The sequence below is a fragment of the Lynx rufus genome, unplaced genomic scaffold (assembly GCF_022079265.1).
Source record: "Lynx rufus isolate CCGP_SWC_20201006 ecotype Redwood Valley unplaced genomic scaffold, mLynRuf1.p SCAF_4, whole genome shotgun sequence".
NCBI classification, from domain to species: Eukaryota; Metazoa; Chordata; class Mammalia; order Carnivora; family Felidae; genus Lynx; species Lynx rufus.
The window spans coordinates 17,251,542-17,273,628 of NW_025814856.1; the positions used below are offsets into that span (position 1 = coordinate 17,251,542).

The 22,087-nt window shown below is 58.5% G+C and overlaps 1 protein-coding gene across 1 annotated transcript in view; it reads right to left on the reverse strand.

Moving 5' to 3' along the window:
• Window positions 1–22,087, reverse strand: part of COL7A1 (collagen type VII alpha 1 chain) — a 31,071-nt gene that overhangs the window by 4,242 nt on the left and 4,742 nt on the right. Inside the window, exons 15-104 of the mRNA XM_047096705.1 lie at window positions 21,917–22,060; window positions 21,200–21,319; window positions 20,897–21,040; window positions 20,469–20,594; window positions 20,223–20,369; window positions 19,915–20,037; window positions 19,471–19,617; window positions 19,080–19,214; window positions 18,848–18,994; window positions 18,630–18,766; window positions 18,206–18,332; window positions 17,975–18,121; window positions 17,715–17,887; window positions 17,579–17,614; window positions 17,468–17,494; window positions 17,331–17,375; window positions 17,195–17,257; window positions 16,686–16,757; window positions 16,555–16,590; window positions 16,386–16,421; window positions 16,149–16,220; window positions 15,960–16,037; window positions 15,689–15,715; window positions 15,553–15,606; window positions 15,348–15,410; window positions 15,203–15,262; window positions 15,063–15,098; window positions 14,821–14,865; window positions 14,706–14,741; window positions 14,306–14,350; window positions 14,187–14,222; window positions 14,027–14,059; window positions 13,632–13,664; window positions 13,400–13,453; window positions 13,263–13,322; window positions 13,133–13,168; window positions 12,945–13,025; window positions 12,807–12,842; window positions 12,565–12,609; window positions 12,340–12,411; window positions 12,078–12,122; window positions 11,804–11,830; window positions 11,579–11,608; window positions 11,380–11,460; window positions 11,268–11,303; window positions 11,156–11,191; window positions 10,987–11,067; window positions 10,696–10,731; window positions 9,983–10,045; window positions 9,702–9,746; window positions 8,689–8,724; window positions 8,580–8,615; window positions 8,372–8,467; window positions 8,215–8,250; window positions 8,083–8,118; window positions 7,927–7,974; window positions 7,568–7,603; window positions 7,313–7,435; window positions 7,031–7,231; window positions 6,901–6,936; window positions 6,766–6,819; window positions 6,515–6,583; window positions 6,394–6,438; window positions 6,215–6,277; window positions 6,022–6,066; window positions 5,668–5,703; window positions 5,505–5,540; window positions 5,319–5,363; window positions 5,066–5,098; window positions 4,924–4,986; window positions 4,798–4,833; window positions 4,637–4,717; window positions 4,193–4,261; window positions 4,037–4,072; window positions 3,921–3,962; window positions 3,723–3,767; window positions 3,589–3,633; window positions 2,942–2,977; window positions 2,800–2,859; window positions 2,558–2,665; window positions 2,310–2,381; window positions 2,133–2,168; window positions 1,947–2,006; window positions 1,805–1,849; window positions 1,547–1,582; window positions 1,401–1,436; window positions 1,265–1,321; window positions 1,044–1,115; window positions 493–564; window positions 244–279 (exon numbers count right to left, since the gene is read on the reverse strand). Coding sequence (XP_046952661.1) covers window positions 244–279; window positions 493–564; window positions 1,044–1,115; window positions 1,265–1,321; window positions 1,401–1,436; window positions 1,547–1,582; window positions 1,805–1,849; window positions 1,947–2,006; window positions 2,133–2,168; window positions 2,310–2,381; window positions 2,558–2,665; window positions 2,800–2,859; window positions 2,942–2,977; window positions 3,589–3,633; window positions 3,723–3,767; window positions 3,921–3,962; window positions 4,037–4,072; window positions 4,193–4,261; window positions 4,637–4,717; window positions 4,798–4,833; window positions 4,924–4,986; window positions 5,066–5,098; window positions 5,319–5,363; window positions 5,505–5,540; window positions 5,668–5,703; window positions 6,022–6,066; window positions 6,215–6,277; window positions 6,394–6,438; window positions 6,515–6,583; window positions 6,766–6,819; window positions 6,901–6,936; window positions 7,031–7,231; window positions 7,313–7,435; window positions 7,568–7,603; window positions 7,927–7,974; window positions 8,083–8,118; window positions 8,215–8,250; window positions 8,372–8,467; window positions 8,580–8,615; window positions 8,689–8,724; window positions 9,702–9,746; window positions 9,983–10,045; window positions 10,696–10,731; window positions 10,987–11,067; window positions 11,156–11,191; window positions 11,268–11,303; window positions 11,380–11,460; window positions 11,579–11,608; window positions 11,804–11,830; window positions 12,078–12,122; window positions 12,340–12,411; window positions 12,565–12,609; window positions 12,807–12,842; window positions 12,945–13,025; window positions 13,133–13,168; window positions 13,263–13,322; window positions 13,400–13,453; window positions 13,632–13,664; window positions 14,027–14,059; window positions 14,187–14,222; window positions 14,306–14,350; window positions 14,706–14,741; window positions 14,821–14,865; window positions 15,063–15,098; window positions 15,203–15,262; window positions 15,348–15,410; window positions 15,553–15,606; window positions 15,689–15,715; window positions 15,960–16,037; window positions 16,149–16,220; window positions 16,386–16,421; window positions 16,555–16,590; window positions 16,686–16,757; window positions 17,195–17,257; window positions 17,331–17,375; window positions 17,468–17,494; window positions 17,579–17,614; window positions 17,715–17,887; window positions 17,975–18,121; window positions 18,206–18,332; window positions 18,630–18,766; window positions 18,848–18,994; window positions 19,080–19,214; window positions 19,471–19,617; window positions 19,915–20,037; window positions 20,223–20,369; window positions 20,469–20,594; window positions 20,897–21,040; window positions 21,200–21,319; window positions 21,917–22,060 — 5,867 coding nt within the window. The remainder of the gene's footprint in view (window positions 1–243; window positions 280–492; window positions 565–1,043; window positions 1,116–1,264; window positions 1,322–1,400; window positions 1,437–1,546; window positions 1,583–1,804; window positions 1,850–1,946; window positions 2,007–2,132; window positions 2,169–2,309; window positions 2,382–2,557; window positions 2,666–2,799; window positions 2,860–2,941; window positions 2,978–3,588; window positions 3,634–3,722; window positions 3,768–3,920; window positions 3,963–4,036; window positions 4,073–4,192; window positions 4,262–4,636; window positions 4,718–4,797; window positions 4,834–4,923; window positions 4,987–5,065; window positions 5,099–5,318; window positions 5,364–5,504; window positions 5,541–5,667; window positions 5,704–6,021; window positions 6,067–6,214; window positions 6,278–6,393; window positions 6,439–6,514; window positions 6,584–6,765; window positions 6,820–6,900; window positions 6,937–7,030; window positions 7,232–7,312; window positions 7,436–7,567; window positions 7,604–7,926; window positions 7,975–8,082; window positions 8,119–8,214; window positions 8,251–8,371; window positions 8,468–8,579; window positions 8,616–8,688; window positions 8,725–9,701; window positions 9,747–9,982; window positions 10,046–10,695; window positions 10,732–10,986; window positions 11,068–11,155; window positions 11,192–11,267; window positions 11,304–11,379; window positions 11,461–11,578; window positions 11,609–11,803; window positions 11,831–12,077; window positions 12,123–12,339; window positions 12,412–12,564; window positions 12,610–12,806; window positions 12,843–12,944; window positions 13,026–13,132; window positions 13,169–13,262; window positions 13,323–13,399; window positions 13,454–13,631; window positions 13,665–14,026; window positions 14,060–14,186; window positions 14,223–14,305; window positions 14,351–14,705; window positions 14,742–14,820; window positions 14,866–15,062; window positions 15,099–15,202; window positions 15,263–15,347; window positions 15,411–15,552; window positions 15,607–15,688; window positions 15,716–15,959; window positions 16,038–16,148; window positions 16,221–16,385; window positions 16,422–16,554; window positions 16,591–16,685; window positions 16,758–17,194; window positions 17,258–17,330; window positions 17,376–17,467; window positions 17,495–17,578; window positions 17,615–17,714; window positions 17,888–17,974; window positions 18,122–18,205; window positions 18,333–18,629; window positions 18,767–18,847; window positions 18,995–19,079; window positions 19,215–19,470; window positions 19,618–19,914; window positions 20,038–20,222; window positions 20,370–20,468; window positions 20,595–20,896; window positions 21,041–21,199; window positions 21,320–21,916; window positions 22,061–22,087) is intronic.

Sequence of the window (22,087 nt, forward strand, 5' to 3'; positions counted from 1 at the left end):
GAACAGGAAACACCACAGGGGTGAGAGTCACTATCGGAGGCCAGAGCCAATGGAAGGGCAGGATTTTCCATGGGCAGAGGTCACCATGCGGGTGGAAACATCATAGCAGTTACTGTGAAGGTGGGGGCACTGGGCAGCATGAGGACACCATGAGACCACTGGATCACTATAAGGTCAAAGGCCACCACAGGGATATGGGGCCCTGTGGGGCAGGGGGTCTCTGAGGGAGCAGGGGCATCTTACCGGGTCACCTGGGATCCCTGCAGCACCAGGTTCACCCTGTAGGAAACACAGATGGGGGAGGGCCACCTTTCAGTGTGACTGTCCCCCGTGCCACTCAGTGACTCCCAGGCTGCACACAAATCCCATGTAATCACATGGCCACATGGCCAACAGTGAGGGAGGCTGGAAACCCTCCAACGTTCAGAGGACACCCATGAGACAGATGTGTGTGACGGGTGGTTTGGGGTCTGTGCCTGGGGCAGGGCTGACCTTGGGTCCTGTGAGTCCACGAGCTCCCAGCAACCCGGTTGAGCCCTTGTCACCAGGCTCTCCCTTGGTGCCCTGTGGGTGTAACCAGGAGAGGGACATAATCAGGACCACACCAGTCTGGAGGCTTGAAGTATGACTGGAACCTGCCAGGTGGGGCAGCGCTCGCTCCCACCCATCATCCTCAGTGTGGCTCATTTCTCATCCCAGGCCCTCAGATCCCTGCCCCTTCTTCCTACCATGGGGCTCCTGAACCAACCTGGAGTACTCCTGACACCTAAGAAGCCCCTTGTCTGTTCCCAGAGGGCCTCTCTTCGAGCTACATTCCACAGAGCTCCCTGGCAACCTCACATGGAGGTCCTTGAGCCCACTGTAGAGCCCCCATCCTCTCAGCCACTCCACAGAGTTGCCACAGCCTACTGAACCCCCTCCTTCTAACCCCCAGAAAGCCCCCATCCTCCCCTTTTTTCCTCACAGACCCTCAATAGAGCCCCCACAGCCCACAGAAACCCTCTCCTGACCTTATATAGAGTACCCCACCCTCTTCTCTGTACCTTCTCTCCAGGGTTCCCAGTGTCTCCTCGAGGTCCTTTGTCACCATCTATGCCCCGAGGCCCTCGTTCGCCCTGGGTCAGGGGTCAGAAGTGAGGGTCAGGGGCTGGTGGTCTCTCACCATCTGAGGGTTTGAGCTCTCAGATTCCCTGGCCCAGCCCCCATGGGAGCTCCTCCCACACCCAAGATAGACCCACTCTGTACGTGAGCCAGACCTACTCACCATGTCCCCTTTGGCACCCCGTGGCCCTGGAGGCCCCACAGCCATGGCTGCATCACCCTGAGTGGACAGAGGGCAATCAGAGGACGCAGGACCACACTTAGCCCCTGCCTCTGCCCTCCGGCATGCCCACACTCACCTTGTCACCCTTTAGCCCTGTAGTTCCAGTGTCACCCTATTGGGTGGAAGAGTGTGAATCTCTCCAAACTGAGGAGTCCCAAGTCCTGAATTACAAAATCTGGCTCCACCCCCACCCACCCTGGGGCCTTTTCCCCATGTCCTTACCTTCTCCCCACGTTCCCCCCGGCTGCCCGGAGGCCCCTGTATGAGAAGACAACAGTGAGCTAAATAAACTTGGGGGCATTAGTGGGGAGACCGCTCAGGGGGTAGGGGACCACCAAGGGTCCAAGGGGAATGGGAGACATGAAGAACCAGAGAGTACATAAAAAGAACCAGAAGTCTACAGAGTGTGTCCCAACAGCACAGAGGGCACAGGCAGGGGAATGAAGTCACATCACTGGTGCTTTCCCCAAGGGGACCCACCGTGAGTCCTCGGGGTCCCTCCTGGCCGGGACGGCCGTCTTCACCCTGGATGGTGACATTGAGTTCATTGACTCAGAAGTTGGAAATGAGAGGCAAGAGCTGTGGTAAAGGGAGCCATGGCTGCAGAGCAGGAAGTACATACCCGGACACCAGGTTCCCCACGCTCGCCTCGGGCCCCGGGCAGCCCTGCTCCAGGGTCTCCCTGGAGATCAACAGGACACCAGGGATATGAGAGGGGAATCAGTTGGGGGACAGAGGGTCAAGGGAGGTCAGTGGAGGGTGGAGGGAGTGATGGATACAGGAGAGCCAGCAGCATTGTCCCATCTACCTTGTCTCCTTTGAGTCCAGAGGGCCCGGGCACTCCCTGTGGGCAGAGTAAGGTGAGTGTCCCATGCCCTCAAAAGCACACACACATACCCAGCCACACAGTGTGTCCCAGTTCCCACCTGGACAGACTCCAACACACAGGAATCAGATACCCGGGACAGAGAGCACTTCTACTCACCGCTGACCCTGGTGGTCCAGGTGGCCCCAAGGGACCTGGGGCTCCCTCTCTCCCCGGGAGACCTGCCAGACCCTACGGGAACAATAAAGCAAAAGAGGCAGAGAATGACTTGGAGACCTTCCTCCCCTATGGCCCCTCCAAGACTGGAGCCCCTGAGGCAGGGCCTGGGCCCCCTTCTCCTCACCCACTACCAAATTCAGAAGTCCTGAAGTCACCAAGTCCCTGCATGCTGCTCCCAGCATGCTTACCCGCTCTCCACTGGGGCCTGGCTGACCCATCTCTCCACGAAGGCCTGTCTGACCGGGGAATCCGACAACACCAGGAGCACCAGGGGGCCCAGGGGGGCCCGCATCTCCCTGGAACAGAGATAGCAAAGGGAGGAATGGCCCCAACAGGACTCCTTCCCAGAACCAGGCCCAGAATGCCTTCTTCCCACTTCCAGGCACCTCCCTGCCTGCTGCACACCACTGGTGATGGGGCATCGACTAACCTTCAGACCTGGAGGACCAGCTGGCCCAAGGGGGCCCTGGACCCCGATTCCTGGGTCACCCTTCAAGGGAAAGAGGGGTCAGATCAGCTCTCCGAGTCCCAGGAACATGACCCCCAGCAGGGATGCTTTAGGGTACACATACCTTATTACCCTTGAGTCCAGGAGCCCCTTTTTGACCCTAAAAAAGCAAAGTAAACAGTACTTGAGACGGGAGGAACATGAACCCAGAGCTTAGACACGGCCCAAGAATATTCCCAGGGTAGCTCACATGTGGAACTCAGACACGTAAGCAAGGATTGGCTCACAGGAGCCCAGAGGTGACCACAGATATGTGGGAGTTTAGGCGTGGCTACAGACACGGGGAGCCCACACAGAAGCACAGGCGTAGGGACCTCCGGTGTGAGCACAGACACACAGGAGCTCCCAGGAGCACACAAATGTTGCCCCATCCTGGGGAGCTAAGACAGGCCCACAAGCATGTATTCAGATACATGGAACGCAGAGGTGGCAGGGGAAAGGGGTACGTTAACAGGAGACCTAGGGCATCAGACAGGGACACACACATGTGTGTTCAGACACAGTGAGGAGCAGAAGACCTAGGAGAGGCACAAGGAAGCAAAGACACACCCCCGCCCCCACCCAGGAGTGAGGAAGCCAAGAGGCTGGATCCCTGTGTACTCCCTGGAGCAGGATCCTGAATGCTGGAGGGTGCACAGGCCTGGGAATGGTCCCTCATGTCCACACCTGCACTCCTCACTCCCAGCTGACTTGCCCAGACCCCAGACTCACATCTTCCCCAGGGTCTCCAGGCTCCCCTGCACGGCCAGCTTCACCCTGCACAGAAAGGGTAGTAAGGGGATCTAGCCACCCAGCCTGGCCCCCCTCTACACAGTGCTTAGGCCCTTGGGCTGGGTCTGCTTCACCTTCTCGCCCCGAGGCCCTGGCAGTCCTCGATCACCTTTGGCTCCCTGTAGAGACAGGGGACAGGAAGCAACGTGGGCATTAGGGGCACAGAAAGATGACACCCAAGGAAGGAGGTGCAGGGTCCAATGTAACATGTATTATGAAAGCCCAGAGTCATGAAGATGGGTGAACTATGCTGTCGGAAGCTCCACACTCACCGGCTCTCCCACCAGGTCTCCAGCAAGGCCTCCGGGGGCTCCCTGATGAGGGAGAAGGGTCAGTGGGATGCCCTGGCCCCCCTCAGTCCCTCCCCCCAGGCCTTCTGCACACTCACCTTCTCTCCCTTTGCTCCAGGGGGCCCGACCACAGCCTGTGGGGAATGCCCAGTGAGTTACCTAGCCCCCCCGCCTTCTCCCCAGCCCCACCCCGCCGGCCTGGATGGTGAGGCAGAGGAGCTGGTACAGAGGGTCGGGGTCAGGGTCAGGATCACCTGTCCAGGAGCCCCCATGGGTCCAGGCTCTCCTTTAGGTCCAACAGGGCCGGGCAGACCTGGCGACCCCTGTGACAGGGCAATGGGAAGGACTCAGTGCCTCCCTACCACCCTGGGCCTGCTGCCGCTGCTCTCCCTACTCTCTAGGCCCAGGACCAGGCACACGGCCCCATCACAGGCTTGGAGAAAGCTCTCCCAGAATACACACCGGCACGGGGCGCCTGGGTGGCGCAGTCGGTTAAGCGTCCGACTTCAGCCAGGTCACGATCTCGCGGTCCGTGAGTTCGAGCCCCGCGTCGGGCTCTGGGCTGATGGCTCAGAGCCTGGAGCCTGTTTCCGATTCTGTGTCTCCCTCTCTCTCTGCCCCTCCCCCGTTCATGCTCTGTCTATCTCTGTCCCAAAAATAAATAAACGTTGAAAAAAAAAAAAAAAAAGAATACACACCGGCACACCAGGAGCTCCTCTGTCTCCATCTTTGCCACTGGCACCATCACGACCTGGGGCTCCCGGCTTCCCTGTCTCCCCCTGAAAGGGAGGAGCTCTGTCATGGGCCTGCCCACTGACTCCTGACCCCCTGGAGTTCAGTCTTGACCCCCAGGACTCACCACTTGTCCAGGCAGACCCGGTGCCCCTTGAGGACCCTGAAGGAGACAAGTCAGATGTGAGGGGAACATGGGGGAACGTGGGACCCAGGGGGCAGGACACGGTGTCCCTGCAGGGACCTCACTTACCACGAGGCCTGAAGGGCCAGGAGGGCCAGGAAGTCCCACAGCCCCGGTGGGTCCGGGCAGGCCCTGGGGGAAGAAACAGTTCAGGGCAGCTCCAATCCCACGTGGCTCCCTGTGACTCTAACCCCTGAGCTGGGCCACTCACCCGTCCTGGTGGTCCTGTCTCTCCAGGCTCCCCCTGCCAAAAACCCAGAGACCTTATGACCCCACAAAAAGACAAGAGGCTCCTCAGCCCTCTGCCCATAAGAAAAGCCCACATGGATGGGGCACCTTGGTGCTTAGCCCCATCGCAGGGTGATGACAACCCAGGGGGGTGGCAGGGGCTATCCTGGTGTGGACATGGCTCAGAGGAGCCTCCTCTGCCTTTTAGCCACACGCCTGCACACACCTATACTCACCTTCAGGCCAGAAGGACCCTGGGGTCCTGTGGAGCCAGCAAGGCCCTAGAAAAAAGTATCAAGAGCAGGGGACGGGAGTCAGAGTCATCTGCCGGGGCTCGGGGATTAACACAAACAAGGCCTGGCTCACCAGTGGGGATTAGTGCCCATCCCACCCCCACCAGGCAGTGCTCTCCTGTTACTCACCGGGGCACCAGGAGGTCCAGGGTCTCCGTGGCCACCCTGTTGGAGAGAGAAGGAGTCTGGTGAGGCGGAGCCAGTCCCACCCCACCAGAGAAACTAAGGCAGTACTGACCCTTGTGGCATGGGGCAGGATGGGGGCAGGAGGGGTGAGGATTCTGATACTCACCACTGGGCCAGGGGTCCCCCTTGGACCTTGCAAACCCTGGATAGAGAAGGGGGGCTGCTGAGCCTCAATCCGGGCCTCATGTGGGCCTATTTCCAACCTGCAGAGGCCTCTGTCTAGGGAGCCCACATGCAGGCTGCCACCCCTCAGGCATAGATCACCCCATACCCTCAGGGATAACACATCCTGGCCTACACACCACACCACACCACACACACACACACACACCTGCACTCACACCCTGGCACGCAGGCACAACATCCTTGTCACTGGTGACATGTGCACAGAGCAGTCAGCTCCCAGCAGAGGGCAGCTGTTCCCAGGAGCCTGGGCCAGGATGTTCCTGCCACCACTTACCGGCTTCCCTTCAGGCCCAGCCACACCACGCTCTCCTGGTAGACCCTGAAGAGAACAGGTTTAAGACCACATGGATCCTCTTTGTTCCCACATCCCAGCCACCCCAGACAGTCCCAGGCAGTGCAGACTCCAGTCCAGACAACACTGTAAGAGCCCCGTGCAGGCACATGGGTGACCTGTGGCACAGACTCACCGGGCTGCCATCAAGACCCCTCTGTCCAGGCTCTCCCCGGTCTCCCTTGATGCCTGGCACACCCTGCAAGCAGAATGGCATGTCCTGAGCCCCCAGTCACTGCTATGTGCCCATAGACACACCACTGCTCACGTGCCCCCCTAAAGGAGAGGGAAGCATGGTGGGTTAGCAGGCCTCACCCTGTCTCCCTTGGGGCCTCGGTCGCCATCACTGCCTGGATCCCCCTGTAGGGATGACATGTCAAGCTGGACCCTGGTGCCATGGCAGGGAGTGGCCCCCCTGTTGATCGCACACACTGACCTTAGTGCCTTTGAGTCCAGGGGGTCCTTGCACTCCAGAGAGTCCAGGACCTAGCTCATCCACAGCCACCTACAAACACCAGGTCATAGGAGAGAAATGTGTCTATCACAGAGGCATGGAGGGGTCACCCCGGATTAAAGGATCCCACAGGATTATGGGTTAGAGACACCATATGGAGTTTCTGGGGCCTAGGTTAATGGTGCCCTCCTGATAACAACAGTCACAGGCCCAGGGCAGGGCTGGCTGATCACCTTGGGGCCAGGAGGGCCAGGAGGTCCAGGGAGGCCAGGAGGGCCGTCTCTGCCCTGTGGAGAAGAAGGAAATGGTGTGGCTTCCCCAGCACAACACCCAGGAAGTCCCGCCCCCTGTAGCCTCTCTCAGCTCACCTGTTCCCCACGTTCTCCTTTCTCTCCTCGTTCTCCCTGAGGTGCAAATAGCAGGGTGGGGGCCACGTCCACGGGGAGCCCAGCCCCTCCTGGCCCCACATCCCCAGCCTTCCTGGCTAGCCCAGCTCACCCTCTCTCCTGGCCTTCCTGCCTCCCCTGCGTCCCCAGCCCGGCCTGGGAGCCCAGGAATACCAGGCTTTCCAGGCTCCCCGGCAAGGCCGGGAGGTCCAGGGGGGCCCCTTTCCCCAAGAGCCAGGCCTGGTGGCCCCTGAGGGCCAGGGTCTCCACGATCTCCCTTCAGCCCACGTTCTCCAGAAAAGCCAATGGGTCCCTGGAGGAACAGAAGAGTGAATGTTGCTAGAGGTGGGTGACACCGTCCACAGGACATCCCCACTGAGTGATCGACACTCACCTCCTTGCCTGGAGGGCCCCGCTCGCCTGGGTCCCCCTTAGGACCACGGCGCCGGTCAGGCAAGGGCAGGAAGCTGCCGGAGCTCTCATCCCAGGTCTCCACGATCTCTCGCAGGGCAGATGTCTGAGTGATAACAAGGGGTTGGGGAAACAGGGACCGTTCCTGCAGCCACCCAGGCCCTCGCCAGGCCATGTGGGCACTCCTTGCCCCCTGGGGCCTCCATCCACCCCCACTCCCAGACCCCAAACAACCTACCTTGATGCCAATCGTTTCCAGCAACCGCTCCACATTCTGGGGACACAAGCTGGGTGAGGGGCTACCCTCAGAGAAGCCCCACGCTGCTCCCAGAAACAGCTTCCATACTCTCTTCTCCAGGCCTCTTGCCCACAGGACACTTTAGCGCTGGTTGAGGTGGCTCAAGGCCCTGGAAGCCCCTCCCTGGCATGCCCCCATTGCCTGGTCCCCCCAGTGTAGACTACGGGAATCCCAATAGGACAGGAGACTGAACACACAGGACAGAACCCATGGGGCCACAGGGCAAGGGGAAGAGGATAGAGGTGGCTCCTTTAGGCATGCAAATAAGAGTCGAGGACCAGGTCCTAAGCTTCACTCACCCCCACGCTCCCAGGTTCTCCTCTCAGGCCACGTTCTCCCGGAAGGCCCTGGAGACACCAAGAGACAAGTTGCTGGACCCAGTTTCTGGGGGAAGTGTGCATGCACCATGTGGGAGCTATGGCTACCTGGGCATGTGAGAAAGGTGGGGACCTCACCTGTTCCCCTTTGGGTCCACTCTCCCCACGGTCACCCTGAGAACAAAGAGTGATCACAAAGAGAGGTGGGGGGAAATGCCTCAACCCTACTAGCCCCTCACCGTACCCCCTACCCACCACATGCACACTCACCTTGGGGCCTGTGTTTCCTGGAACCCCAGGAAAACCCTGAGATATGATAGAACACAAAGAGGTCACATAGGATCATGGTATCCCAGGATGGTATCCAGTGGGAACATAATGGCCCCCGACGCTCCCAAGTCCTAGAACGACCCTCCTGGATACTCACCTGGCCAGAAGGGCCCACCTGCCCAGGGAGGCCTGGGGGACCCTGGAGTCCAGGGCTACCAGGAGCTCCACGCTCACCCTTGGGACCCTCATGGCCCTGTGGGGGATGCAGCCAGGATCAGGACCCTGAGGCCCCAGAAAAGAGTGGAACCATATATCACAGATATCACAGGGTCATGGGTCAGGTTGCAGTAGGCTCCAGCACTCACTTCTCTCCCGGGGGTGCCTGAATCTCCCTTCTCTCCCTGTGGAGGACAAGGGTACTTTAGATAGGGCCCTATTCTGAGGGCAGAACAGACTCCAAGCGAGGGGTCTTACCTTCCTTCCATCTTCTCCAGGGTCCCCAGGTTCCCCCTGTGGGCACAAGATTCACATCAGCCCCAAAATTCACTGGTGTCTGGCTGCAAGACACTGGCTTGGCTGGTCTCAGATGATTGTATGTCTGTGTCTATGACTCCAAGCCTCTGTGTCTTGGAGCACAGCCTATGACCATCTGAATGAGCCTTTATACATCTGAGGGCATGCCTGTGTGGTTCTGCTCACTTCTACATGTAACTGCACATGTTCTCTGGCTTTCTAGATGTAATACCACATCTATGCGCATGTGTGTGTGTGTGTGTGTGTGTGTGTGTGTGTTAGCATGTGTATCCATGCATGGGCCTTATGTCCTCATAGGTGGCACTTAGTAGGTGTCTGTCGGTCTGCACATTGTGACTCATATCTACATATGGGCATGTACATGTATACACAGGGCGGACATGTGTCTACATGTCTCTGGTGCCTTGAGAATTGTCTCTATGTCTCAATATCTGTGTACAAGTCAACATGTGTGGCCATATGTAGGTGAGTGACTGCGGATATGAATGTACGTGTCACATGCCAGAGCCTTGGATGTGTGTCTCATTATGTTTCAGCACAGGTCCACATGTGGCCCTGGTCCCATGTCTTAGCACATATCTGGTCTGGGTGGAAGTGTCTGTGTCAACAAGTCTCCAAGTATCCGTCAATGTGGCTTCATGCGAGTATGTGTGCCCCTCTCAATCTGTGTCTGTGGCTCTTCACCTGATCCCGTGGCTGTGGGTTATTTTAGCAGGTGTCAGTCCATCTGGGCACAAATCAGCATGCCCACATAACTCACTGCGAGGCTGCCTGATGTGCACGTGACGTGGATTTCAGTATGTATCTGTATGTAGGTCTGGGCTAGGTACATGGGTGTTGACACACCTCAGCAAGTGTCTGCCTGTGTGTCCCACGTGCAGCTACATATCTGGTCTGGGTACACGTGCTGACATTTCTCAGTAGGTGTCCCTGCGTCTGCTCTAGAAACTCACATTTTTCCCATTCAGGCCAGGCTTGCCATCCTCTCCTGGCTTTCCCTGTGGGAACAGAACATTAAGTCAGGGATCGGGTGAGGGCAGTAACGGGGCAAAAGGGTACCATGAGGGGGGCCTGGCTGGCTCAGTTTGTAGAGCATGAGGCTCTTGATCTCAGGATCATGAGTTCGAGCCCCACATTGGGTGTAGAGATTATATACATACATACGTACATACGTATATACATACATATGTAAATAAACTTTAAAAAAATGGGTACCATGAAAACTCAGTCTCACCTGGGCTCCAGGGGGGCCAGACGGGCCAGGGGGTCCGTGTTCTCCTCGGAGGCCTGGAAGGCCCTGGAAAAAGTCTTTGCTAGGGTTGAAAGAGCCACTGAGAGCCCCTGGAGCACACCCATGGACTGGGGAGGACCCCATTAAGATCCTCCTTGAGTGTAGAGACCCCCAAAATTTGGCGGTTTCACTGAAATCCCCTGAGGCAGAGACTCCATTGGTTAGGGCCCCCACCCCTACTAAAACTCCCAAGGGAATAACCTACAGGACTTGGGGGACCTAATAAGGCCCCCAAGGCGAGGCCAAGAAGGTCAGAAAGCTGGACCCTGCTAAAACCTGCCTGCCAGGGACTGAGACCCCTCCCAAGGACAGAGCTGGACCAACTGCTCCTATTCCCAGTGGTACTGTGAAATGATGACCCCGGGCAATTTATGCTGGACCTGAGCCACCCTCCGGCCTAAGATCTCCCCTCACTGGGGTGCCTGGGTGGCTCAGTCGGTTGAGCGTCCGACTTCGGCTCAGGTCATGATCTCGCAGTCCGTGAGTTCAAGCCTGGCATCGGGCCCTGTGCTGACAGCTCGGAGCCTGAAGCCTGCTTCTGATTCTGTGTCTCCCTCTCTCTCTGCCCCTCCCCTTCTCATGCTCTGTCTCTCTCACTCTCAAAAATGAATAAATGTTAAAAAAAAAAAAACAAAACCAGATCTCCCCTCACTTACGTCTCTCCCTGGGTCTCCAGCTTTGCCTGCAGCACCCTGAGGAGAGACTCAAAGTCAGGGAGTCTGCAGTGATCACGGGGTCAGGAGCACCACCCACCAACAACACCACTAGTTCCTGTGAACTCAGGCCTGCAAGGCACTAACATCCCCCACCCAGGAAGGTTCTAGGAGAAGACACAGATACCCCACCTAGCTCCCGAGTTCATCAAGACCAAGAAGACCCAGGTGAGGCTAGGGTCATAAGAAGAGGAAAGGGAAAGGTGTGACCAGACCATGACCATCATGACTCACATGCAGCCCAGGGGGGCCAGGGGCTCCTGGTTTACCATCCAGCCCACTGCGGCCATCCAGGCCAGGTGAACCCCGGTCACCCTGAGGAAAATAGAGAAGTAAGAGGCCTCAAAGGATAAGATGGACCTAAGAGCCTGGCTCGCGGCTAAAAACCTCCATGCCCTCTCACCTTCTCTCCTGTTGGGCCTCGGACACCTGGGTCCCCCTGGAGGGAACAAGGTCAGATAAGAGGTGAGGGTAAGAGGAGGACTGAGGCTGCTGGGGCAAAGAGTATCACTCACCTGAGGGCCTGGGGGCCCCCGGAGTCCACTGATGCCCTGAGGATAGGGGAAGGAAGAAATCAGACCAGGCTTTCCCAGACCCACACCTCCTCATGGGACCAACCACACTCACCCTCTCCCCAGCAGCTCCAGGGGGGCCTGGGTCACCCTTGGGTCCTCGAGGACCCTCCTGTCCACGGTCCCCCGGCTCTCCCTGTGGCAGAGACAAGCTGGTTGAAGGAACGGCCCTAGGGCTGCAGGCATGCCCATCATGGAGGCACCAGGGGGCTTCCCTGTGCTCAGAGCTTCACTCCATCCACAGACCCTGATACCTTCTCTCCAGCTCCAACTCCCATGTCTACCTGTGGGGGGGGGGGATAGTCAGTGAATGGTTCAACAAGGAGAATTGGGGCTAGTGAGGGGCTATGGGATCAATGGAGCTATCAGGAGGCCATGAGGGGAACAGGGGGCAGTGGAAGGGATGAAGGGATACCATGTGGCGCCAACAGGGGCAGGTGAGGGACAGGATAGAGGACCACACCCAGCTAAGCCCTTACCAGCCGTGCAGGGGGTCCCGGGAGACCCTGGGAAAGGAAATGATTATGATCAATAGGAGCCCCAAGATCACAGGGCATGGCTGTTCATCCCAGACTCAACTCTGCTCCCCGATTCCCTGAAGCACCCCAATGCCAACACCCAGAAGGCAGGTCAGGCCTGGAGACAGCCATCAATACTCCCCACCTTGACCTCCAGGTCCCTTATGTACACACTGACCAGACCAAGCACTGGAAACTCCCATCCCTCCAAGCTCAGAACACTGGCATTACTCACCGGCTCCCCACGGTCACCCTTGGGTCCAGATGGTCCAGGGCTGCCCTGTAGAAAGTCAGGGGGTCACTCAAGATAGGCAGCAATTTCAGGAAGCTTTGGAAGCAAACTAAAGACTCATGGGGATCCTGGTGGCCTTTGGGGGTTGTGACGAAGGGGTCACAGGGGATTGTGAGCGTTTATCATTGCAGGGTTGGGATGGCAGGAGCGGGGGCTGGGAACTGGATGGCTGAAGTTGGGGTTAGGGGTCAGGGTTAGGACTCACGTTTCGTCCATCCTCTCCAGGATCTCCTTGGTCTCCCTTCTCACCCACAGGTCCCCGAGCTCCAGGTGCCCCCTGAGAAGAGCAGCTGGTCTGAGACAGGCCCTTGTGGCATTCTGCAGGTTTCCCATGACCCCCCATACTGTTCAGGTTCCCCATCACCCCCAAAACCATGCCTGAATTTCCCATCACAATATGCACCCCCTTACTTCTCCCTGCCAGCCTCACCCGAAGGCCACGTTCGCCAGCTTTTCCAGGCAAACCTGGGTCACCCTGGTGATGGAGAGAAAGCCACACTGAGCAGGTGGCTTGGGCTCAAACTGACTCAAGGAGCAGGGGCAGAGAAGGGTCTGGGCACCAGATAGACAGTAGGCAAGGGAATGGATTCGATGACCTGGGGGAGCCCCCAGTCCAGTGGGATCACAATGCAAGGGTACCGGGTCAGAAATCAGAGTGGGAAGGAGTCTTACCGGGGGACCTTCGTCACCTTTCTCTCCAACTTCACCCTGAGAGACATGAGAATCAGTCCTGGTCCCAAGATCCCCCGCGATGACAGCAACATTCTACTCTCCTACCCCCCAAGACTCCCCCAGCTCGAGCTTTCTTACATCTCGTCCTCGGGGGCCGACGAGTCCTGGGGGGCCAGGCCGCCCAGGGTCTCCCTTCTCTCCAGGAGGTCCTGAGTCACCCTGTGGAGGAGGCAAAAGTGGGGTGAGGCAGGATGCACATAGCAGCCAGTCCCTGAGGGGTGGTAACCCCAGAAACCTTGAGGTTACCCAAGGTCATAGGTACTCACTGGGGGTCCTGCTCTGCCTGTCAGGCCAATGGGACCCTGCAGGGTGTGTAGGGGGGAGTACAGGACTTAGTTGGGGCTCCCAGGTACTACCTCATCTCCTGCCACACTCCCCAGCCCCACATTTATTCACCCGGTCTCCAGGGTCTCCTTTGGGGCCAGGGTCTCCTTGAAGAACCAAGCCAGGCGGGCCCTGTGGCGAAAGGATCAGAAGTCAGGGAGAACAACCCTCACCTGCCCTACCCCCTTAGACACTGTCCCTTCACTCACCCGCTCCCCTTTGACTCCTGTAGCTCCTCTAGGCCCCGTGGGCCCCACATCTCCCTGGAAGTAACAAAGACCATCAACCATCAGCATCAGCCCCGGGTTCCATGACCCCACAATCCAGCAATCATGCCACAACCCTATGACTTCCAGGGGCCTCCAGGAAAGCCTAAAGGCAGACCCCATGACCTTGACCTCAATCCTGGATCAGCCTCCATTTCACTCTCGCCAGAATTACCTTCTCTCCTTTGGCCCCAGCACCATCAGGTCCCTGAAAACAAACAGGACAGACACACTTGGCCCTGCCTGGGGATCACAGTACTATGTGATTGACTGGGGATGAGGCAATATGGAACTAGAAGTCATAGAGCTCAGTCTCTGTCCAGAGGTCACAGAGTCACCGCTGGGAGCAGGGCAGGGGTTACACAGAGTTCATGACCTGTATGATGGTCACAGGGTCACAGGTTACAGCCAAGAGTCGGGAGATGCATTGTGGCATCAGGAGAGTCACAGAACTCTTAGCCTTCCCATGGTCCCAAGGTTATGGGGTTTCAGCCTAGAATACTGGTCTACAGGCAGGCCAGTGCTCAGGGAGCCACGCTGTGCTCAGAGCCCCATCCTCCCTTTGCTCACCACTGCAGGGTCCCCAGGGCGACCAGGCTCCCCCTGTGGAAAAAGGATGGGGGCAGGGATGAGTCAGAGACCCATCTAGGAACTCCAGGTCCTGGTGTCCCACCTGCCACAATCCCAAGTGCAGGGGGTGGGAGGGACTGACCCCCAGGCAATGACTCACCTTCTCTCCTCTGCGGCCGGTGGGTCCTGGCGGCCCCTGCATGTGGAAAAGGTGTGAAGCCAGAGCAGGAGGAACACTTGAAAACCCCTCTCCCCGTCCTACCATAGTCACGGACTCACTTCGGGCCCCTCAGCTCCTGGACGTCCAGCCACTCCAGGCAGCCCCTGGGACAGAAGAGCAGAAATGCTGATCCAGGGGGATGGGCAGGGAGATAGTAGCAAGCAAGGGCTAGAAATTATGGGGATGCTGAAGAGAGGGCACAAAAGGTCAGGATTTAGGCAGCAGGGGTCAAACTGAGGGGTGACAGAGTTCAGGTCAGTGGAAGTCAAGGTCAGTTCAGCAGGGTCAGGAAGTAAAAGGCAGGTCCCGGGGGTTAAGGGTTGGAGCCTGCATCAGCAAGAGTCATGCGAGGAGAGGTGGAGGGCCAGGGGCAGGGGGCATCAAGGTTGAGAAGTCAGAACCAGGAAGGGGCACAGAGCGCAGGTCAGCTGGACACAGGCATCAGGTCAGAGGGCTCACCTGCGGTCCCACTGGGCCGGGGGGTCCACGTTCACCCTGAGGGAACAGAATGGGTCAGAGCTGAGTCTGGCCACAGACACTCTGGGGCCCTGAGAAACCCCTAGGCTGCACTTACCTTCTCGCCAATCTCACCCACAGCCCCTTTCAGTCCTCGGTCACCCTAAGGGGAGAGAGATAGGAGAGGCGCCTTGACTGTCAAACCCTAGAGAAGGCGTCTCAAACTCTAGCTATCCTGCCTCCGAAACTACAACCTCTGACCTGCTGAGAGCCCTCATCTCCTGATCCTCCCCCAGCCCCCAGCCCTAGAATTGTCCCAGTGGTCACACCCCACACCTGACCTCCCAAAATAGCACTTACTTTGGGGCCAATGTCCCCAGGAGGTCCTCGTGGGCCCTAGAAGGGGTTTGGAGACTTGAGTTTGGGCATAAGCACAGGATAGAGGGTGGGAAGCTGAGGGAGCTGTGCCCACCCCTCAGAACCCTTGCCCCTACACTCACCCGCTCACCCGGGCTCCCAGGTTGTCCTGGGAGGCCTGGGGCTCCATCCTCACAGTCACCCTGAAGGAGAAACAGATGAGTAGAAGACCCTACCTCCCTCAGCCTCCGCCCTAGAATGGGCACACCAAGAGGTCAGGCCTCCCACCTTTTCTCCTTTCTCTCCAGAGGGGCCAACCGGGCCTTGGGGTCCAGGGCCTCCAGGAAGACCCTAGGAGAAAGTGAGTGAAAACGTGAGCCCCAAACTATGAGGCCCAGCACCCACCCACTGCCCCCAGAAGAGCCTCAGCCTCAGTATCCACACCCCTGAGATGGCCCCCAAGTTCCCCAGCAGAGCCTCAAGGCTCCCTCACCGGCAGCCCAGGCTCCCCTGGAACAGTGCCACCATCACCTGGTCCCGGGGGGCCCTGAGAGAGAACAGTAGCTCAGGAGCCAGCCAATGGGAATCAGACTCCAAGCCACCCCCAGGACACCTTGCCCCTCACTTACCCGCTCCCCACGATCGCCTTTGTCACCCTGGAAGACAGATCATGACTCCATGACCCTGGACCACACCTCCACTCCCAAATATACCAGGAGAAATGAAGGTCATGGGGACAAATTGGATTACAAAGGTCACGGAGGAACTGAGGAGTCATGGGGGGGCTAAGAGGTCATATGGGGTCAGAGCAACCAGTAGGCGTTATATGGGTTCAAATGGGGTCACCAGGTCACTGGATCACATTGAGGTCATGAGACCATAAAGGGATCATGTTGTCACCTTCACAGTCGTTCCAGGAAGTCCTGGGGGACCACGGGGTCCTGGGTCCCCCAGTGGGCCACGGGATCCAGGGAGGCCCTAATGGAGGAGACAAAGTATAAAGTACAACCCCACTGACCCTTACTCCTACCCTGCCTCCTGCTGGTTCCCCACCACACACCTCTTGCCCCCACACATCCTAGAACTTACTGGAGGTCCAGGGTCCCCTTTCTGCCCAGGAAGCCCTGGGCCTTCGCCTCCAATGACTCGCCCAGGATCTCCCTGCAGGACAGAAAGCAAAGGGCAGGATTCAGGGCATGGGAGCCTTGAGGCGGGAGAAGTTCCCAGAGGTACCCAGGTATTCCTTATCATGCCACAGGCCCCGCATAGCATCCAGCCTGCTCCTCCCTGGGACATCCTGGCTCCCTCCCTTCCCCCTTCACCTACCGGCTCCCCCTTTGGGCCTCGAGGTCCTCGCTCTCCCTGAGGACAAAATAGAGCAAAGGGTGATGCTTGGGCTCAAGCGCATCCACACTGCCCATCCCCAACGGGTCCCCACCCTCCAGAAAGAACTTCGGGAAGACACTGGGTGAGCAAAGAAGGGAAAGCAACTCACTGGATCTCCACGAGGGCCAGGCCACCCTGGGGAGCCCTGTAAATGGAAGAAGTCAGGGCAGTCAGACCACCTACTCACCCACTCAAGCAAAGAGTCCTACCAAGTGACCTGCAAGGGCAAGGCTTGCTTACCTTGGAGCCAGGGGTTCCAGGAGTCCCAGGGCGGCCAGGGCTGCCTGGAGGCCCATCTGCCCCAGGAAAGCCCTAAGGAGTCAAAGAGGTCAGGGCAGGAAGGGACCCTCCCTCCGTGCCCTTGGTTTGCCGGAGGAGCCGAGACTATTCTTTATCTAGATTCCCACCCCACAGGCCCCTGAGTGTTTCTGGGGTGGAGCAGTGGGGCAGAGAAGCAGCCCTTCTGAGCTAAATGGGGACTCATCCCAGGTACCAGGGCAATGATGAGGTGGAGGGGCCTTCTCTGCCTCTGGGATTTAGAACTTACACCCAGGCTCTCGGGGGGAGCCTCAAAACCCCACTGGCTGCTCTACTGTAGGCCCTGCCCCAGAGTCTCTGGCGTGGTTTAAATGTCCACCTAGACTTCTAACACCCTTGCGGTTCTAGCCCTGCTCTCTACTTCTGTCTTCTAAAAACCCTGAGAACACTTGGAGGAGTGTCTTCGGGGAACCCCAATGATTTCCACTCACCCTCTCACCCTTTGCAACGGTACTTCCAGGAGGCCCTGGGGGTCCAGGAGCACCAGCCCTGCCCTGAGAGGAGAGAGCAGGTAAGGAAGCAGTACTCTGGTCAGGGGGCAGAGGACAGGCGTGGGGAGGCACTCACCGGGAGGCCGGGGGGGCCAGGAGGCCCGGCTTGTCCTTTCAGGCCCTAGGAAGGGTGATCAGTGAGCCCTGTGCCACCAACCTCCCCCAGCCACACTGACCCCCAACCATTCTCTGCCCCCAACTAGGGTCACTCACCATCTCTCCACGTTCCCCTTTCTGACCCTGGGGAAAGATACATTACATGAGGGTCAGAGTGGCTAGCCCCGGGTGTGGCCCTCGCCCACCCTCTCAACCCTGGACACTTACCTTTGGACAATGCAATGTGCAAGGCTCTGGCTGTGGCTGTGGACATAAGGTCTTCTTGAGGCTAGGCAATTGTCCCAAGAGTCTCCAGCTCCCTCTCCCCCACCAGTCACCCCTCCCCCAGAGGCCCCTTGCAAACCTGAGTGGCCAAGGCTGTCTGACACAGGGATGTTGCCAAACCACTGACTGCCCGGTCCAAGCTTGGACCGTCATCCACAGCAAAGAAAGTCTGGACAGGGTCCATGCCTGGCACCAAGCGACGCAACTGTTCCGGGTCAGCTCCAGCCTGGCCCAGTATCATCACTCTGAGCCCTAAGGAGGGGTCCAGCAGCCTGCATGACAACCCTGCTGGAGCCAGCCCGACTCCCAGGCCCCATCCCCACCAGCCCTCCTCCTCACCAGCAGCCTGGGCCTCACGGATAGGGTTGAAGATGTCACCTCTCAAGGGCTCATCTACTAGCAAAACCATTACCCCTGGTACATGCTGGCGGCGCCCAGGAGCATCTGGTGCTAATAGGTGTCTGTGAGCAGTAACCACAGCTGTGCCTGGGAGAAAGAACATGTCAGAACCCAGGTCACCCATCTCCCAACAGGTAGGCCCCAAGAGTCCATGTACAATGCAGTCCTTACCCAGGTTGTTCCCACTTGGGTCCATGTAAGGGATGCTGCGGATCTTCTGCAGGATGATGTTAGGATCATAGGAGCTATTCAGTGGGAACAGTGGGGAGGGCCGATGACTGTAGGACAGGAGGCCAACCTGGGGTGGGGGAACACAGAGCCTGGGGAAGATGGCAAAGCAAGGATGGCAGAGCCTATCGGGGCTGGGAGGGGGGGCGGGATATAGAGCTCAGGGAATGGGACTAAACCTGAACACTAGGGGGTCAGCAGTGATGGCAGTATAGGCAGCCAACCAACAGATGAGGAGATCTGGAGCCTGGAAAGGGCTGGGAGACAGATTGGACCAGTGGTGGAGGAGGGAAATGGTAGCTGCTGTGAAGCGTGGGATGGGGAAGGGCTGGGATAGGAAGGGGTCTGTTTGTCTCCGGGGCCAAACCTGGATTGCCTGTGGCCCAAGAGGCCCAAGCGCAGACACCAGACGCTCCAGGGCTCGCTTTACGGCCTCTGCACGATGAGCATTGTCCTGAGTGGTGTGCAGCAGGAACACCACATCCATCTGGCCATGGGGACACACTGCAGGAAAGGGGCTGAGTTACTGAAGCAGCTGGCCCATCTAGCTACCCCCTTAAGCCCCTCCCACTGTGCCCACCTTACCTGGGTTCTGTGTGACAGAGGCCTCAGAACCCCGTATACCCTCCCGGATCGGTGTCAACGAGAAGGTATAGGAGATGCCAGGTTCTAGCCCTGTCACCTGCTGGGAGTTCGAGATCCCTGGAAGTGTCTGTGAGGCCCCAGGGATGTCTGCAAAAGATAAAACCTGTTTAAACAGGAGGTCTTCCACAGAGCCCCAACTGCCAGCCCACCCCAATCCTGGCCTCCCCTTCACCTTGGCCAGGGCGTCTGAGCGGCTGCCAGGACAGAATATAGCTGGATACTCCAGACACTGGGGTCCAGGCCAGAGTCACTGAGTCAATTGAAGTGTCCACCACACGCAGTTCAGTGCTTGGCACCCGGGGTGACTCTGAAGAAGGAATCAAAAACCAGGGATCAGAGTCTATGTCCTGAGAACCCAGAAGAGAGAGATCATCTGAAGAGGTTCTGGGGCAGGATCATCTTAGCAAAGGAAGTGTCAAGGGAGATCATGCTGGGGTCACCCCAGGTACAGGAGTGGTAAGGGGCTACAGGAGGAGTCACTCAGGGCCATGGGGTGCAGGAAACCAGTGCGGGTTATCAGTGGGGGAAACATCACACCAGGGAAGAGTGGACTCTGGGCTCACCAGTGCGTGCAATCACTTCTGTGGGGGGCCCTTCTCCAGCTGACCCCAAAACGCTCAGCCACACTCGGTATGGGGTTGCTGATTCCAGCCCATCCAGTTCATAGCTGCTGATACCGGGCCCCAAGACCCGGGACTGTTCCTGGCCACCTGGGGCAGGCATGGAAGTGGGGACCCAAGGCATGTGGGAAGATGCTACAGACGGGCATTAATGATCTCGCCCACCTCACTGACTGACCCTGCTAACCAGATCCACCCTCCTAACCGATCTTCCTCATTCTCGCTCACTCTGTTCTCTTTACTGACCCCGCATGACTGATCCCAGCGCACAGCACATCCCCCCACTGACACTGACAGACGTGGCCCACTCATTGACCTACCTCTCCTACCCCGCCACCAGCCCCGCCCCCATCGGTCCCTGACCCCCTACCGAGGGAAACCTCTCACCCTCGGGTCGCCAACGCAGACGGAAGCCGTGTGCCCCCGGCACCGGCTGCCAGCGCAGACTCAGCGAGTGCTCGCCTCGCTGCACTACGCGAAGGGTCTCCAGGGCTGGCGGAGCCTCAGGCGCTACAGGGAAAGCAAGGAACTCAGGGAGGCTCCGCCCCCCAACTGGCTCCTAAGCCAATCCCAACCGACCCCTTTGCCCATCCCAGGCTTCATCCTTCCTTCCCCCTTTAACCCGCAGAGCACAAACCCCGCCCCCAAACCGTGGAGGCCAATCCCAGCCTCGCCCCAGCCCAAGCTCCGCCTACGCGTGGTGACGACAATGGAGACCGGTGCTCCCTCACGGTCCCCCACAAGAGCAGTCACTCGCACCGAGTAGCTGACTCCGCCTTCGAGGCCCCGTATTACGGCGGAGTCCGTGTTTCCTGGGAGCATCTGCTGTCTTGTGGGGCCACCTGGCCAGGCAAGCATGGGGCAACGGTCGGGGTGGGGGTGGTTTACCAGAGAGGGCAGTCCCAGCCAGGAAGGACAAGGGCAGGGTCAGGGAACCATACCCTCGCTCCGGCCCCAGGCCAGTCTGTAGGCTGTGGCTCCAGTGACCCCGACCCAGGTGACCCGCAGAACATCACTGGAGGCATTGAGGATCTGCAGCTTCGACACACTGCCCACGGGCGCAGGGTCTGAGGGCAAAGGCAGGGGAAGGGGTCAGGGGCCACTGGATGGCTGGCAGAGAACAGGGTGGGAGTGCAAACATGGTCAACGCAGGAAGGTCTGAAGGTCAGTGTGAGGTTAGTATGGACCGGTCAGTGTAGGCAACCTCTGAGAGGGATGAGGCCCCAGAGTGGGCAGTGTGGGGCAACCAGGAGGTCGCTGAGGGTGGACTAAGTGTCAATGTGGAGAACTCACTGAGCAGTGATGGAGTGGTCAACTGGGGCGGGGTAGCCAGTGAGATATGATTTCGAGCTGGCCAAGGCCCACTCACCTGTCCTCACAACCACAGAGGCGGGTGTCCCATCCACACCGGCCACATGAGGCCACACATGCACCGTGTACTCCGTATCTGGCTCCAGCCCATCCAGCTCAGCCACTGTGGCCTCTCCAGAAACCAACTGGGATTTCTCTGGGCCTGGGAGTGAGGATGGACGCAGCTCCAGGGCTAGCTAGACTCTGCCCCCCAATTCCCCACCTGGACCTTTAATAAAACCCCCCAGCCCCTATTCCACCCAGACCTGTCCCCCATGACCCTCTAAAACTTCTGGTCCCCTCCAAAACCCCTGGTCCCCACCATGGCCTGAGTGCCAGGAGACCCTGTATCCCGTGGCACCAGGAACCCTGTTCCAGGAGATGGTGACAGATGAGCTGCTGGTCTGCGTCACATGAACAGTCCTCACTGGGCCTAGTGGGTCTGTGGGGAGAGGCAATGGGAAGTCCAATGGAGGAGGCAGTGGAGGGTCTGATGGAGGAGGTTTTGGGGAACTATCTAATAGAAGGCTGTGAGAATCTAAAAGGAGGCAGGGATCCGATGGAAGGGGTAGTTAATGGGCCAGATGGGGGAAGAACTGGGGATCTGACAGAGGAGATAGTGGGAATCTGAGGTGGCAGGTGATAGGAATCAAAGAGAAGAGGGTCTGACAGAGAAGATAATAGGGTTCTGATGGAGGTCTGAGGAGGCAGGGAGGGGGTCTGACAAAGGGAAAAGTTTAAGCCTAAGAGGAGAGCAAGGTGGAGCAGAAAAAGCAGCGGGAGCCTGAGAGATGAGGTGGTGAAAATCTGAGGGCAAAGAGAGTGGGATCTTTGAGGAGAGGCAGAGGAATCTGAAGAAGATGGGGGCTTAAGAGGCGGCAAGGGAGGCCGAAGGAGAAAGCAGGACTCTGAGGGAGAAGGCAGTGGGAATCTGAAGAGGGAGGCTGTTCTGGAGCGAAACAAGGATCTGCAAAGGGGGGCAGGGGGGTCTGAAGGGGCACTGGAGATAGCCAGTCAAGGGGCTGGGTCAGGCCCTGACCAGTGCGAGCCACGATGACCACAGGGGGACCCTCCTCTCTCCCTCGCAGTGCTGACACAGCCACCTGGTAGGAGGTTCCAGGCCGTAGCCCCATGATATCTGTGGCAGTGGATTCTGGGGGCAATGTCTGGCTGGATTCCGGACCTAGGGTCAGAGGGAAGTGTTGGCATG